Source organism: Pleurodeles waltl, chromosome 5 (assembly GCF_031143425.1).
Source record: "Pleurodeles waltl isolate 20211129_DDA chromosome 5, aPleWal1.hap1.20221129, whole genome shotgun sequence".
NCBI lineage: Eukaryota > Metazoa > Chordata > Amphibia > Caudata > Salamandridae > Pleurodeles > Pleurodeles waltl.
Window position 1 is genome coordinate 196,558,521 of NC_090444.1, and position 16,714 is coordinate 196,575,234.

A 16,714-nucleotide genomic window follows, 5' to 3' on the forward strand; every position below is an offset into this window, starting at 1 on the left:
AAAGTCTCCATACTGGAGGTATAGTGAAATCACAACCATTTTCAGTTGGCCACAGAATCTCTACCAGCCTTCCACTCCAACTTTTACAGTGATAAATGTTACTGTTAATTTTAAAGCGTGTAGTACTTCCACTGAGCTCATGTATTGATGAGAAACACATACTATCAACATCCGAGGAAACAGCTGGATTTCTGTGTCTTACTATATATGACAACTATTTGAACCATCACATTGTTGAAAGTTAATAATGTTTTTAAAACCTGAAAAGCACACATTCAATAGTGGTTTCTTGGTGCTAACTTAATATTATCAGAGCCTTCAACAGGTTAGGGTGAGTATGCTTGATTAAAAAGCCACGTTTTTAGAGAGCAGTATAGTCTCTCCTCGGTGAGTTGCATTGAGAGAGCTTCAGAGGTACAGGTTCCAGACTGAGAAAGTGCTGACCCTGCTTCAGGATTTGAAACATTTGAGAGCTATGAGAAAATTTGTACAGAACACCCGTGGACTAGCCTTGAAAGTCATTCAGGGAAACTTGAATTGAATCCTGTACTTGATAGGGAGCCAATGAAGATATTTTAATAATCACTGTGTGTGCAACAATTTAAGAGCATTCAGAATTGGTGAGTGCTTTGTATTCTGTATGATTTGTATTCTATTTAATAAAGAATTGGGAAGTCCAAAGTACGGTGAACTTGTGTATTTTAGCCTGAATCTGATTAATGCAGAAATTGCTGAAATTGTGTTTAATTTTAATCGGTTGTTACCCATCAACTTCCAAATGAAGCGCAGCAGGTTCAGGTTACATGTATAATCTGAGCCCCTTAGAAGCTAGTTCTTTTTCTAAAGGTCTCACATATTTATTTAACTGGTGAGGGGTCAGGGAGGAACCCTGGAGAACTCCACAAGGTAAAGGCACTTTGTCTACAGTGTAATAAGATAGACTTATGGCTTGAACTCTACCACTCAAATACAATTTCAGCCATGTTTAGACTGTTTTCTCTTACCCACCTGCCTTGACATGGTTCTACAAGATAGTATGATTGAAGATGTTTACGTGTACCAAAATATCTATTAGGACAAGGGCATAACTTGTCCAGATCTGATCTCAGGTCATCCACAGCTGCTGCCAAAACTGATGCTTTGTTGTGGCCTGGACGAAAGATTTTTACACAGTATTTGGATAACATGGACCACTATTGCACTGGCAAATACCAGAAGCAAGAACCTGTGTTACTGGCTGAGAGTTCTTGAGAACTGAAGGGCTGTCTCCAAGTCTTTTCAGTAACAGGAGGACAATTGCTTCTTTAAAGGATTGGGCAGAGTGCTTTGTACTACCAAGGAATTTAATGAGGACAGCAATGCCAGCAGTGAGTTGGGGACTGTGTTCAGAATCTGCTTCATATTGTTACTGCCTACTGCTGTGTTATCAAACAGTCACTGGTGAAAATTCTCTCTGTTCAAATGCCCAGATGAAGTAGTCATTCTCTGGGCTACCATGGGCATTGTTATATATAAATAAATACCTAATCAGATTCCTGATCACGGGTTTAGTTGAACACCTATATATATAATACTCTAAGTAGACCTTGGCCTTCTGGCATTCCACCCTTGACAGACTTCTCAAGAATTAGTATTGTCTTTAGATGCACTACCTAAATGAACTGTGACACATCTAAGATCAGATGTAGATGTTCTGCTTATGTCCCCAGGGGCAGTTGTATAATTTATTTTATCCTATGTTTGACAGCTTTATTCTACACTGGGTCTAACACTAGTGATAAGGGAACTTCAACCCACTCTCCCACCTTTGGAGGCTGCATGGAGGTCTTAATCAGCTAACTCGTTTTTATTGGTTTTGTCTGGATGAACGTTGACCTTTGGTGCTGTGCTGTATGTAGATATTGTAGTGGGTGAGTGTTAGACATGTCAGCTTAAGGGCTGTCTTCTCCCAAATATTTTGCCTACTCCCCTCATGTTTGCTGACATTACTTTTTGTTAGCACTTTACTGGTGCTAACCAGTGTTAAAGAACTTGTGCTAACTTTTTAAACCATAGTCTGCACCTGACTGGCCCATCTACTTCACTTATAAGTCCCTACTAAAAAGGTACAACATGTATCTTGGTGCTCAAAACTGAAATCTACAAGTGGGCCTTCAGCACTTATTTTGTCACCAACTTTAATAGCCTTTAAAACACATCTCAGGCCTACCATTGCAGCTTGTATCCAGCTTTGAACTGCCAGTTTGACCTGGCAAAATAAATCTTTTGCCAATCCTAAAACTACCTTTTTGATACATAAGTCACTCCTAAGGTAGGTTCCAAACAGACAATAGGGCAGGGTGCACTGTATTTAAATAGTAAGACATGTACCTTTAGGTTTTACATGTCTTGGTAGTGAAATTTCATTTTTCACTACTGTGAGGGCTGCCTCTCCCAAAGGATAACATTGTGTTACCCTATTACATTTATCAAGTGAGAACTTTGTTTTGGGAACAGGTAGAAATATATTTGGTGTCTATTTAACAGGTAAAAGTCAGATTTTATGCCACAATTCTTTAAATGATCCTTTTAGAAAGTTCATATTTTCTTTTCCTACCCATTTGGTGCCTACATCTTGTGTCCTGGATCACAAGATTGTGATTAGCATGGCAGTTGGCCTTTCTGTATCAGTGATACAAAGGGGGATGGGCCATCCTACAAGGATGGGAAGGGTAGAGCTGTGCACATCCCCAGCTACATATAACAAAATCTGATTTCAGGACACTGACAAAGGATTTCACATTAGTCTTCTATCACCTCAGATATCCTTGTACGAGGGCAGGAAGGAAGGAAATTCAAGAACCATCTGTGGGGGGAAACATCTGAAGTATCATCAACTTCAGAGCTCGTACTAGGTATAAAAACAGGACCAACTTATTCAGACTTCAGTTTTCTCCTAGACCAGGTGGGGACACTCAGAAGCCCTCCCTGGTACTTCATAGGACTGCCCTGCTGCTGGAAGCCTGCCTTGTGCCATCAGATGACTGCTCTGCTACTGGAGGCCTCCCTTGATGCTTGAACCTAGGACTACAAGAGTGACTCTAAGTACTAGTTGACTGGCCTCCTGTTCTGTGCTACAGGGATATAAAAAGCTCCAACAACTTGAACCCTGCACCTTGAACCTGTCTGAAGTGATTTCTGCCTTCCAAGTGGTGCCCACCAAGGTTTGGGTACTTGGAAGTGGTGCTAAATGTGTCAAAATGGCCTAAAGTCAAGATTTGAAACGTAAAACAATTTCAGCCGAAAAGTGCCCTGAGAACTGATAGGAGTCTGGGACCTACCTACTCACCTATCAACCCAAAGACTCCCTGCTTGGCCTATCTTTGTGATAGCTCTTGCTACATTCTTCTCCACAGCATCAAGTCCTGTTCAGCAACTCCTCGCAGAAGGGGTATCTGGCCTCGTGGAGCCTTTGTCGGGTACAGCCTGCAGCTTCATCCCTTTGGAAACTTTCAAGTTTCAAAAAAGAGATGAAGTCGGAACATAGAATTCAATACTGTGGCTTTGTCCAGTGACTCCCTAATGATGATGGCTCCTCCTCAGATGTCGCCGTCGGCCTTGCCCCACTGAACTATACTGTCTCAGACATTTTTCTTTCAAGTTTCTTTCGAGTCCAAAGGTAAGAAAATACCAGGCCCAATCCACCTTATGTGTCTGAAACATGATTGTAAGAATTTGTGTTGTTGTTTGACTGGGGTGTGAGCCCTGGTCAAGCATCAACCACAATCCTTGTTAGGTTAGGGCAGAGCCAACCACAAATTAACCTGTGCTCAACTCCTGGTAGCTTGGCACAGAGCAGTCAGGCTTAACTCAGAGGCAAAGTGCAAAGTATTTGTCAATACTTCAAACAGTGAAAACACACCACAAAAGGGGCCCAAAACAGAGTTAGAAAAATAGAGTAGACTTTAATAAATAAAGCAAGACTAATATAACAACAAAAATCCAATCAGTAGAACTTGAGTTAGGTATTTTTTAAAATAAATTGTAAAATAGCGTCTAAAAGCATAATGCAACAACTGGGATATCTGGTCACACCGGACTAGGAAAAAATCACAAGTTCAGGCTGACCGTGATGGAGCAAAGGCTTGCTACAGTGACCTAGTTATTCCGGCTGACCAAAGTACCTTAAATCCTGGTTGTGGTGCATTACGTTGAGTCACGTCAAAGATGCTCCACACCGCTGAAGAGATACGTTGTTTCAGAGATGCAGCAAGGTTGCGGTGCACAGTCCTATTATATCGTCATTGAAGAATCCATCAATGGGGCTCGTGATGCAAAGTCCGGTGTCAGAGATGCAACATGCAGCTGGCTATGCAATGGTTCCAATCAGCTGTGACCTTGTGATGTGAAGTCCAGTATCGTCAACGAGGGATGCAAGGACCTGGATCATGTCTGCTTTAAACCTTCGGGTGGTGCATTGGTTCTGAGGCCTGCAGAGGCAATGCAGGTCTTCACGACGGGCCCAATCCAAGCATCAGCGGAGTTCCATAGAGGAGATGCACTGGTTCTGCTCTAGGATGTGCCGCTCAGCAGAGGAAATGTGTTGGTTCTGCTGACAAGCATCTCAAAGATGGCAGAGTCCAGGTGCAGATGTAAGGTTGTTGGAAGACTGTTATGTCCTTGAGGCTTTAGATCAGGAGGCCAGCCAACTAACCCTTGGAGTCACTCTGGGTTCTGTGCTTAGGAGATGCAAGTCCAATACTTCTCACCCAGGCAAGAGGGCAGCAGGTCAGTACAGCAGGGCAGGAGTTCCTTCATAGCAGCAATACAGTAGAGTGGCAGTCCATGTAGCAGCACAGCAGTCTTTCTTCCTGGCAGAGTATCCACAGGTCTAAAAGTGTACTGAAGTGGTGGTGTCTGAGGTCCATCTTTTATACCCTGGTGACCTGGTTCTGAAAGATGTGCAAAACCTTTAGACAGCGGCTAGGGAATTCACTGCCTCTCCTGACCTGGCTCCAAGCTAGCTGGAGTGACAATGCAGGGTCGTTAGGCCTTTTGTGTGTGGACAGGATACAGCCTAATCAGGTATAAGTGAGGTTGTGTCCAGCTTCTCCCTCCTGCCGGGGATGGCCCATCAGATCACACCTAAGCTCCCACTGAGTGTGGCTGTCTCAGAGGAATACACAAAGCCCAAATATACCCAGTCACGTGACAAGAGAAAAAGGAAGGTTTAAGCCTGGCACAAGATTTGTTTTACCAAGTCGAAATGGTAATTTAAACTGCACCCACAGGCTCTCTAATGGCAGGTCTAAGACATGTTTAAAGGGCTACCTAAGTGGGTGGCGTAACCAGTGCTGCAGGCCCAATAGTAGTTTGTAATTTACCGGCCCTGGGCACATGTAGTGTCACTTTACTAGGGACGTATAAGCCAATTAAATATGTCAGTTGTGAATAAGTTAATATTGTCATGGTTAGAGGAGAAAGCACAAGGGCTTTAGCACTGGTTAGCAGCAGTAAAGTGTGCAGAGTCCTAATACCAGCAAAAACTATGTCAGAAAAATGGAAGAGGAAGGAAATAAGTTGGGAGAATGACCACCCTAAGACTGACACGTCTAACAATGCTCCTTCATGCTCAACCATAGCTTTGAACTTTAGCCTGGTCTCACATGACCAGAGTTCGTAGTTGGTGCTTTGATCTTTTAGGCACTTGTTTTTTACTAAAACATTTAAAATGAGTAAATCTGTTTCTACTGATTCAATTTTTGACGTTTTGATGTCAAATAGTTCAATACATTTTACCCTGTTTTTCTAAATTAGCGAGGGATTTTTCTTGTATAGTGTTTTCACTTTATTACTTTTTGTCTGCTGCACAAATTCTTCACATAAAGCGTCTAAATTAAGCCTGACTGCTTTTGTGCCAGACTACCAGAGTGTTAAGCACAGGTTAATCTAGTGACTTTTTGTGGTTCCCCTTGACAGGGATTGTGGTTTTTACCTGAGAAGGCTTCACGACCCCAACAAAAAACTCAATTTCTAACAGTGGGAATACATATGTGTTAGACTTTTCATCCTTGGTGTGGTTTCCCTTAACTTTTTGCCTCTGTTCCCCAAGTTGTTGATGTGTGCTGGACTCTGATTTTACTGTTTTTGTTACTCTGGGCACTTTACCACTGCTAACCAGTGCTAAAGTACAAGTGCTCCTTTACAAAATGTGTATGCAATTGGCTTATCCATGATTGGCATATTTGATTTATTAGTAAATCCCTAGTACAGTGCACTAGAGCTGCCCAGGGCCTGTAAATCAAATGCTACTAATGGGCCTGCAGCACTGATTGTGCCACCCACATAGGTAGCTCTGTAATCATGTCTCAGACCTGCCATTGCGGTGTCTGTGTGTGCTGTTTTAACTGTAAATTCGACTTGGCAAGTGTACCCACTTGCCAGGCCTAAACCTTCCCTTTTCTTACATGTCAGATACCCCTAAGGTAGGCCCTAGGTAGCCCCAAGGCAGGGTGCAGTGTATGGTTAAGGTAGGGCATATTACAATGTGTTTTATATGTCCTGACAGTGAAATATTGCTAAATTAGTTTTTCACTGTTGCAAGGCCTGTCCCTCTCATAGGTTAACATGGGGGCTACCTTTAAATATGATTAAAGTGTAGATTCCCCTTGGGAGTGGAAGGACATGTGGAGTTTGGGGTCTCTGAGCTCACAATTTAAAAATACATCTTTTAGTAAAGTTGATTGTGAGATTGTGTGTTTGAAAATGCCACTTTTAGAAAGTGGGCATTTTCTTGCTTATACCATTTCTGTGACTCTGCCGGTTTGTGGATTCCCTGTCTGGGTGATTTTGACAGTTGGGCTGGTTGCACCTCACACTAGACAGTGACCAAAAGGGAACTGGGGTGTAGCCTGTATATCCTGATGAGCTATTTTGCTAGGAGGGAGGGGAGGAGTGGTCACTTACACCTGAAAGGGCTGTGCCTGTCCTCACACAATGCAGTCTCCGACCCCCTGGTGAGTATCTGGAGCCTGGCCTGGGCAAGGCAGGATTTCACATTCAAAAGAGACAATACTTTGAAGTAGGCCTACTTCAAAGGAGAAATTGGGTATAAGAAGGGCACCCAAAACCACAGACTTCAGAAACACTTCTGGAAACAAGAGGAACCTCTGCCTGGAGAAGAGCTGAAGAGCTGAGGAAGAAGAGCTGTCCTGCCTGTGAATGTGCTTAGTGGAGCTATCCTGCAGTTGCTGCTTCTGCCAGAGTAAGAGGGCAAAGACTGGAGTTTTTGTGCCTTCCATTTTGTGAAGAAGTCCCCAAGGGCTTGATTTAGAGCTTGCCTCCTGTTGTTTGAAGTCTCAGGGAGAGCAAAGACTTCTCCCTGCCAGCACCTTGAGTCTCTGGAGAGACTCCTACTCTGCCCTGTGGTGCCCATCCAGTTCCTGGGACCCTGAAAGGAGAAGCTGGCAGCCTAAAGACAAGTAAATCCATGCACAGAGCGCCGTGCGGGGAAAAGATCAACGCTGAAGAAACAACGTGCCGCCGGATCCACAGCTGAGAAACGACGCTCGCAGGAAACGCGACCGAAGTATTGACGCACGGAGCAGGAGAAACAACGCGCAGCATCGCTAACGGAGGCTGGGAGATCACAACCTGCACTGCGGGGTTTTCGGATCATCGTGCAGTGGGATTTCCGACTCAAGTACCGCTGTGCGTGGAAAGGCCTGCCCGGACCCGAGAGTGCTGACCGGATCGACGCATCGCTCTCCTCCATAGAGAAGAAACGACACGCCCGACCCGGCGAAAGGAGAAACTACGCATGGTCCCGCTCGTGAGTGGAATCAACGCCTCGCAAACCCTTTTTGACACGCACTCGCCTGTGCGGGGTATTTTTGACGCGCCCAAGGTACTTTTTCACGCTGACAGCGTTAGTGTGTGTTTAAAACTACTTAAAGACTCTTTTTGATTTTTAATTGATAACTTAACTTGTGTATTGTGGATTTTTGTCATTTTGGTCTTGTTTTGTTTAGATAAATATTTCCTATGTGTCTAAACTGGTGTTGTGTCATTTTGTAGTGTTTTCATTAAGTTACTGTCTGTGTTGGTACAAATACTTTACACCTAGCACTCTGAAGTTAAGCCTACTGCTCTGCCAAGCTACCAAGGGGGTAAGCAGGGGTTAGCTGAGGGTGATTCTCTTTTACCCTGACTAGAGTGAGGGTCCTTGCTTGAAGTGGGGGTAACCTCACTGTCAACCAAAGACCCCATTTCCAACAATATGCAAAGATAACAGCCTTTTATGGTACTGCATCCTGTTACATCCAGAGCATTTGCAGTTTCTAAGAATGTACATTTCAAGTAGTTTGTGTGAACATTTGACCCATGGTTTCTGATGTGGTGGTGTTTAGACTTATTGAACAGGACAGGTTACTATCTGGCCAATCTAGAGTTATAAATATTGGTATGTGTTAGAAATTGGGACTTTGGTTGGCAGTCAGGTACCCCCTGTCCAAGGAAGAAGCCTCACTCTAGTCAGGGTAAGTCACACACAATCCAAATTATCCTGTGCCCACCCTCTGGTAGCTTGGCACTGAGCAGTCAGGCTTAACTTAGAAGGCAATGTGTAAAGTATTTGTACAATAAATCATACAATAACACCATGTGGCACCACAAAAATACACCACACAGTGTTTAGAAAAATATATAATATTTATCTGGATAAATGAAGGTCAAAATGATCAAAGATGCAATAAGTAAATGTGGACATATCACTGAAAAGTGATATAAAGTGTCTTAACTCTTTTAAAAGCAAACAAAGTCTCTTTCAAGCACAAAGTACCTTGTTTGCGTGAAAAATCTCCACAATGAACCGCAGAGGAGGAGGTGCGTGGAGAGAAAGGGGTGGGCGTCGATTTCTCAGGCCGCACACGGCGATGCGTCATTTAGTTTTCACACAGAGACGGCTGTGCGTCGATTTCTGGCGCTCGGTCGTGTATCCTCTTTGGGTTGCGGGGTTTTCAGACGCCCCAGGGACGATGTGTGATTTCCTGCACTGTCAGGACGAAGTCACAGGAGCTGCATCAATTCGATGGGCGTTGTGTTGAATTTTCTACCGCACAACAGGCGCTGCATCGATTCCTCTCTGGAAGTCAGGCTGCGTCATCCCGGTTCGGCTGTGCGTCATTCTGGTGGGCTGTGCGTCGAATTTCCGGTCGCTATGCTGGTGCTGCGTCGATCTTCTCATTGCGAAGTCAGGCTGCATCATTCCGGATTGGCGTGCGGTGAAATTTTCACCACAGTGCAGGCCGTGCATAGTTTCTGGCAGGCTATGCGTTGATTTTCGCCGCACAAGGAGTCCTTCATGAAGAGATGAAGTCTTTTTGGTCCTGAGACTTCAGGGAACAGGAGGCAAGCTCTATCCAAGCCCTTGGAGAGCACTTCTTCACCTCAGCTAGAGAGCAGCAAGGCAGCAGGGCAACAGCAAGGCAGCAGTCCTTCACGGAAAGCAGTCGGGTGAGTCCTTTGGGCAGCCAGGCAGTTCTTCTTGGCAGGATGTAGGTTCTGGTTACAAGTTTCTTCTCCAGGAAGTGTCTGAGTTGGTAGGGGCAGAGGCCCTGTTTATATACCCAAATGTGCCTTTGAAGTGGGGGAGACTTCAAAGAGTGGCTTAGAAGTGCACCAGGTCCCCTTTCAGCTCAATCCTGTCTGCCAGGGTCCCAGTAGGGGGTGTGGCAGTCCTTTGTGTGAGGGCAGACCCTCCACCCTCCCAGCCCAGGAAGACCCATTCAAAATGCAGATGTATGCAAGTGAGGCTGAGTATCCTGTGTTTGGGGTGTGTCTGAGTGAATGCACAAGGAGCTGTCAACTAAACCCAGCCAGACATGGATTGTAAGGCACAGAAAGATTTAAGTGCAGAGAAATGCTCACTTTCGAAAAGTGACATTTCTAAAATAGTAATATTAAATCCAACTTCACCAGTTAGCAGGATTTTATATCACCATTCTGGCCATTCTAAATATGACCTTCCTACTCCTTTCAGCTCATCAGTTACCACTTAAGCAATGTATGAGGGCAGCCCCAATGTTAGCCTATGAAGGGAGCAAGCCTCATAGCAGTGTAAAAACGAATTTAGGAGTTCTACACTACCAGGACATGTAAACTACACAGGTACATGTCCTGCCTTTTGCCTACACAGCAATCTGCCCTATGGGTTACCTAGGGCATACCTTAGTGGTGTCCTATATGTAGAAAAAGAGGAGTTTTAGGCTTGGCAAATACTTTTAAATGCCAAGTCGAATTGGCAGTGAAACTGCACACACAGGTCTTACAATGGCAGGCCTGAGACAAGGTTAAGGGGCTACTGAAGTGGGTGGTACAATCAGTGCTGCAGGCCCATTAGTAGCATTTAATCTACAGGCCCTGGGCACGTATAGTGCACTTTACTAGGGACTTATAAGTAAATGAAATAGTCCAATTGGGTATGATCTAGTGTTACCATGTTTAAAGGGAGAGAGAATATGCACTTTAGCACTGGTTAGCAGTGGTAAAGTGCGCAGAGTCTAAAAAACAGCAAAAACAGTATCCAAGAAGTGGAGGGAGGCAGGCAGGCAAAAAGTTAGGGGTGACCACCCTAAGGCTGTCAGGTCTAACAGTATGTCAGAAAAATTCTACGATTTTCTTCCATTTACATTACCTCTGTATGTTAAACATTTATCTTTGGAGAGGCACTGGAGAAAGAACAATGTCTTGTGGGCCACAGAAGAATATGACACAGAACCTAAAGTAATGCCACACCACTATCATTATGTAGTGCATGGGAAGTACTAAATTTAGGTACATTTAGGTACATTGCGCAAGAGATATATTTGGTAGGAGAGACCTTCAGTAAAGCTCAAATGTGCCAGGCACACCTTGGTCTTGATATTTTCACAGCATTTACACCTCCATGGTGTAACTTGGTGTGAACATTTTCTGTGGAGTTGTTTGTGTCACAGAGGTGTATGACAAACTGGGAAGACTGTATTCTAGGAACAGACTGTATTGCCGTTCATGTAGTGTTGGATGTTAGGAGCCTGATTTAAAAGCAGTATGTGGGAGTGATAGGAGATGACAGGAGAGGAGTTTGTATTTTGGAACTGAAGACTGGAATGAGCTGATGATCACATACTTCTGAGAAAGTCTTTATGAATGTGTTCCTAGTATAGAATTAATTTAGAGCTATCGGGTGTAAATATCTCCATTCTTGACCCTGCTCCAAAAGGAACAGTCCAGCCCAAACTGCTAAGCCAAGTCCTCTCTGAACCGGAACACAAGCAACCCAAGACATGTTTTGCTCTGAATGGATCGCTTTAGTCAGGTGTAGCGTGGTTTCAGTAGCACAGTGAGCAAGGAACCCATGCCTGGGCATACCCTTTGCCACTTAGGGTGTTATATCATCCAAAAAAGATGTTGGGAGGATGCTTACAATAGGTCTAACCACCGGCAGTCGCTTGGGGTAGCCAACTCATTGTTCTTTTACCCACCATGTCACCTTAGATCAGACCCAGCTAGCAAATCAATCTCTCATCTGCTCCAGTAGAAACATTCTATCCTGAACTCGCAAGCCAGGTCATCTCTGGATTTGAACACTTAACATTTACCATTTTACCTCCCATAGGATTCTATGCTCTTCCCTACATAAACATTTTTTGAATGGAATCACCCCAAAATGGACGTGGAACTAGAACTTTACTCAAGGAAGTGCCTTTGTTGGTTTAGAGTAAATCTATTCAGTATTTTTGGGGAAATTACCATTACAAATTTGACATGTAGGGTTGAAAATGTAAGGATTTATAAGTTGTTAGTACTTTGGATGTTCCACAAACCTGATTCACAGTCCATCTGCAGATACAAATTGAAAAAATATAGGGTTGTGGATGGATAAGGCAGTTTTTCCCCATTATTCATTTCGGTTTGTTGACCAGAATGCCAGTCCATGAAACCAAGGCCTCTGACTGGCTGTGACTCACAAAATGTGCTGCTGCTTGTCAGTAAAGGGTGTGACGTATTGTCCTTGTATTCTCAAATAGAGTATAGGAGCCATAATAGGTCAGTGCCTCAGGTGGGGGGGGGGGCAAAGGCCCCCTCGGAGGTCAAAATAAACAAATATTTAGAATTTGCAATAGGGTTTGCCGACATTCAGGCAGGTCTAAAAGCCGTGGGCATCGGGGTTGGCTGCTCACAGAAGGTTGGGCACCAGACCCTTTGGGCAACCCTTGATCTGTACTTCCAATGGCTACACATAGCAGGGCAAGGAATACATTTATAAAAGTTGTAAATAAAAAAACTCACATAATTAGTGAAAAAGCTACAATTCAAATGAAGTTATGGTGAAGATCAGTTATAACACGGTGTACGATAAAAAAAAATCCGAAGTTCACTCATAACCCACAGTTAAAGTGGAAGTAGTTACAAAATGAAACCTAAAAGCACTGAAATATTCAAGCCTCGCAAACCATACCATACACCGAAAGGAATGCTTACGGTCCCAGTATTTATTAACACCAAAATGCAGTCATTAAATATTAATTGCATCTCACACATCGAGGGTTATGAGCACCACCTTTGCAGAGCGAACCACAACTGGCGAATCTCGGTGGTTTTAAGATGTTAGGTTTTTTTCCCCATAATTCGACTTTCACTGCGTTTTACGCATAAATATTATTATCTAATTAATAAACATGAAGTAGGCACATGTTAAAACCTGACATATTAAACGGAAGGAAGTTAAAATCTATTATGTATTTGAGTAAGTCGATAATAAATGCACAACATTCAAAATATTTTCTGTAATGAAAGTCACAACAAATAATTACAAACTCAACCCAACATGGTGATTCACCTCTCTGTGCCTCGTAAAATCTCAGTGCATTACAAATTCCTCAGTAGTTCCAGTGTCAATAAAGAAAGACTTAACTTATATGGACACTCACATAACTTTCTTTTGAACGCCTCCATTCTCCATCCTACTTAACCTGTGTGTTTGTCTGTAACTTGGAATCTTCCGTTGTCAATCATTTTAATTGGTAACACATTAAATTAACTCAATATCTGAAGAAAATTTCTTAATTACTTTTTATTTTCTTTCCTTCTTAAAAGCCCTTCAGGATTTGCAAGGAGATGTACACCATTACATCCTGTTCCTAAACTCTTCTACCTCGAACGCGTCCCTAAGGCTGCAGGCAGATGTAAACTCAGCAGTGACTGGTAACCTGCGTCCAAGCACGAATTATCAGCTCATGCTACTGGTTTCCAACGGAGCCCACACCATCAACAGCAATGCAGTCCATGTGGCAACGCCTGACGGAGGTGGGTTCTGCAGAGAACTGCAAATTATATTAGAGTGATTTTAGTTAAGTTGGGTATCCATTATGAAATGTATTGCTATTAAATGGAAAGAAGCTAACATGACTAAGTGCTGGTTGCCATGAAGGAGGAGACCAATAAAGGGCCTTGTCGAGAAAAAAAACAAAAAAACAAAAAACAAGGAGCTCAAGTAGCAGTTGTTTGCCCTTTTTTGTCATCATATTCCTCTTCGTTTGATTACCACCATTACACACTCACTGCCCAAACCACGCTAACTGTCCACACTTGTAAGACTCGAAGAGAAAACAAGGTCTGCATTTTAAAAATATCTGTACTGTAAAGCGGCGTGACTGTATTATGAGAGCCCTTTCCACAGGAAGCACTAATTTCATTGCCAAGTTCAGCCACTAGCAAACTATGCCTATGACTCATTTTCAAATCGGTTAGCGTGGGGGAAAAACAACGAATGACTCTGAAATGTGTTTGGAATGGTCTGGCTAATCCTTTGACTTTACAAAGACTCATTACAAACATTAAAATATCATTACCTTCCGACCAAGAGTTCCAGGTCATTAAAAAGGCACTTCAAGTGAGGATTTCATTTTCTCAGCAAAGCCAAAGGTTAGCACCTTTTTGTTTTTTAAAGTATAATTGATTGGCGGGACCAAGGCCTGTTTCAAGTATAAAAATGGGTCTCTGTATGGCTCTTTCAGACATGCTTTAATAACTGTGTAATTTAACGCTAACTGGGGTTTTGTTTAGGAATAGGTTCCATTAGCACCTCTGGAATCAGCATTCAGGATCATCGAGGTCGTGTGTGTAATGATAACACTGCATTATTGCTTCGTATTATCACACATGAAAAAATGCTGTTATAACAGAACATTGCATTTTGCATTGCTACTTGGAGTAGGGCTGCAAGGTTAGTATTTTACATGTAGTAAGGTAATATATAGACAAGCTGTGCAGTGATGCACATCTCTAAATCCGTCTCATATATACATATATATCTATATATATATATCTATATATATATATATATATATATATATATATATATATTCCTATTCACAGCAGTAGCTCCTTAAAGAAATCCCACCCAGGTGGGGTGTCGCATATGTGGCGGAGCACTGCGGTATAATCTCCACATTCACCTTGCAGTCACTTTGCTGATGAAAAACTCGCACTCGGCGGGGGGGTCTGGTATCACACATTTATTTAAAAAACAACTCAGAACGCGATTTGGCCATCCTGGCCTTGATCACATACATGCATAATAGATGGCTTAACTTGCATATATGCTGAACATTACCAAAGGACAACACTGAAAATAAAAGAACTATACAATCCTGTCAAAGCCACCATCCACACTTCTCAAAACGTAATTGTGAAAACTGGTAAAGTGAGGAATTCAAGTACATTTTAATTTGTGTAAACTTGCATTAGTATTTACAAACTTGTTTTCTAACATTATAAAGCACTTACGAGCCACATCCTAGTATGGCCTTAAATCAAATAGGTAGAGTCCGAGAGGGCTCGGGAGACACAGTGACACACCAAATCATGCTCTAGTAGCCAAATAATATATCATAAGAAAAAAAGAAATGGGGGCATTAGTCACAAAATTCTTTCAGGTTCTCACAGAGACATACTCTGTGAAATAATAACAATTGTACCCAATTGCCCACACATGATTAGTTTGCATTCATATAGAGAAATACAGTTCAAGCTGACAGCAATCAAACCAAACTGGGTGACCGTTCAAGATATAATAATAATAGTAACACAGCTCCTGTATTATGGGCCTCGTACAGGACATTGAGAACTGATTATATATCTACAGTGATCTTTCCCATGATTCCTCCTAAAGATTGCAAAGGCAAAATAGAAACATGAAAGAAAATATTATCTGGTGTGGCCTTGCGATCTCAGTGCAGATTTCGGAGAAAATGATAGGGGGCAAAGGCCAACCGACCATACCGCTTCTCGTTCCAAGAACAAATGTCCGTTCCACTTCTTTCTGCTTGCAAGTGAAAAAGAAAGCAAATATATAAAGACATGAATCATCATACCATTGGTTAACAGAAGAGGAAGAAAGATCAATAACACAAGAGCAGGTACAATTTTATATGTAAATCTTTACAAATGCACTTTCAACTCTTCTTCACTATTCAAGCCTGGAGAGAATTTGGTTTCCATTTTAATTATGTGTCTTGTCTCTCTTCTTCTTAATAACAAAAATCTGTTGCCACCTCTGGTACTATTGATTACCTGTTCTATTACATAGTACTTCAGCAAATTCATCGCACCAAAATGCACCTCTGGAAAATGTCTTGCCCCTGGATAATGCTTATCTTTATTGTCTTTATTGCTGAAGTACTATGTACTACATGATGGGTAACTATGTACTGTGGTCCACTATTGTCACTGATAGGTTCTACTGAGAACATAAACCAATTAACCACTATACTAAGGGCTTAGAGATTTGAAACTATCATCAGAACCCTGGGTTGGCAATATCAAAGCATTACAGACATATTACCTTTTATGTATTTTTTATGTTGGAGGTTTAAACATATAAATATTTTGAAAAATAGAAAAGTAAATATTGGACCATTCTGTTTCTGCAGTGAAAATAGAAAAAGGGCTAATAATGATGTAGTTCATAATGTATAATTTTGCAAAGGTGTTGAAAAACCACATTCAGTCTGTGGAAGGCAATGGGTACAGAAGTTGTACTCTTCAAATTGCAGCTAACAGTTGGCACTGGTCAGACTTTGAATTCTATAGGTTTTGATTTTTGTTTCGTTTATCACCAGATCATTGATAAAACAATAGATAGTCGTCTGAGCCAGTTAAATTATATGATTCTGTGGCTGTAGTGTTTATGGCATGATTCTAGATTCACCATGATTGCTACATCATTTGCTGCATAATTTGCATATTTCCATCAAAATGTTTCTATGTAAAGTAGATTAACAGTATGCTGCTATATACAATGTGTTCGATAATGCAGCCTAATCCGCCATTTTCTGCTGCATAATTTGGAGTAACACTGATTTCCTGAACGCAACTATGAAGTGTATCAAAATCATACATCTGTATATAGAAAATTGTTCCCTTCTTTGGAGAAATGCTTTTGATTGTGAGCAAAACTGCAAAATGGAAATATGCTGGTAGAAGTGGGGTGTGTTACATAAAAAACCTCAATTGGGCATGATATGTTTTTAGAGGATATTTTAAAGCACTATTTTATGGAGAACAGTCACCATAATGTGCTGTGTATATATGAATTGCAAAAAATGTTCTTTGTATAATAAGAAAACAAAGGTGTTAGGAACTAGTAGCACATTCACTTTAACCATGTAAAGAAATCTCAGGGTTGTAAAGT

General features: G+C 42.1%; 1 protein-coding gene across 1 annotated transcript in view; it reads left to right on the forward strand.

Moving 5' to 3' along the window:
- Positions 1 to 16,714, forward strand: part of USH2A (usherin) — a 3,586,186-nt gene that overhangs the window by 2,322,840 nt on the left and 1,246,632 nt on the right. Inside the window, exon 45 of the mRNA XM_069233891.1 lies at positions 13,117 to 13,326. Coding sequence (XP_069089992.1) covers positions 13,117 to 13,326 — 210 coding nt within the window. The remainder of the gene's footprint in view (positions 1 to 13,116; positions 13,327 to 16,714) is intronic.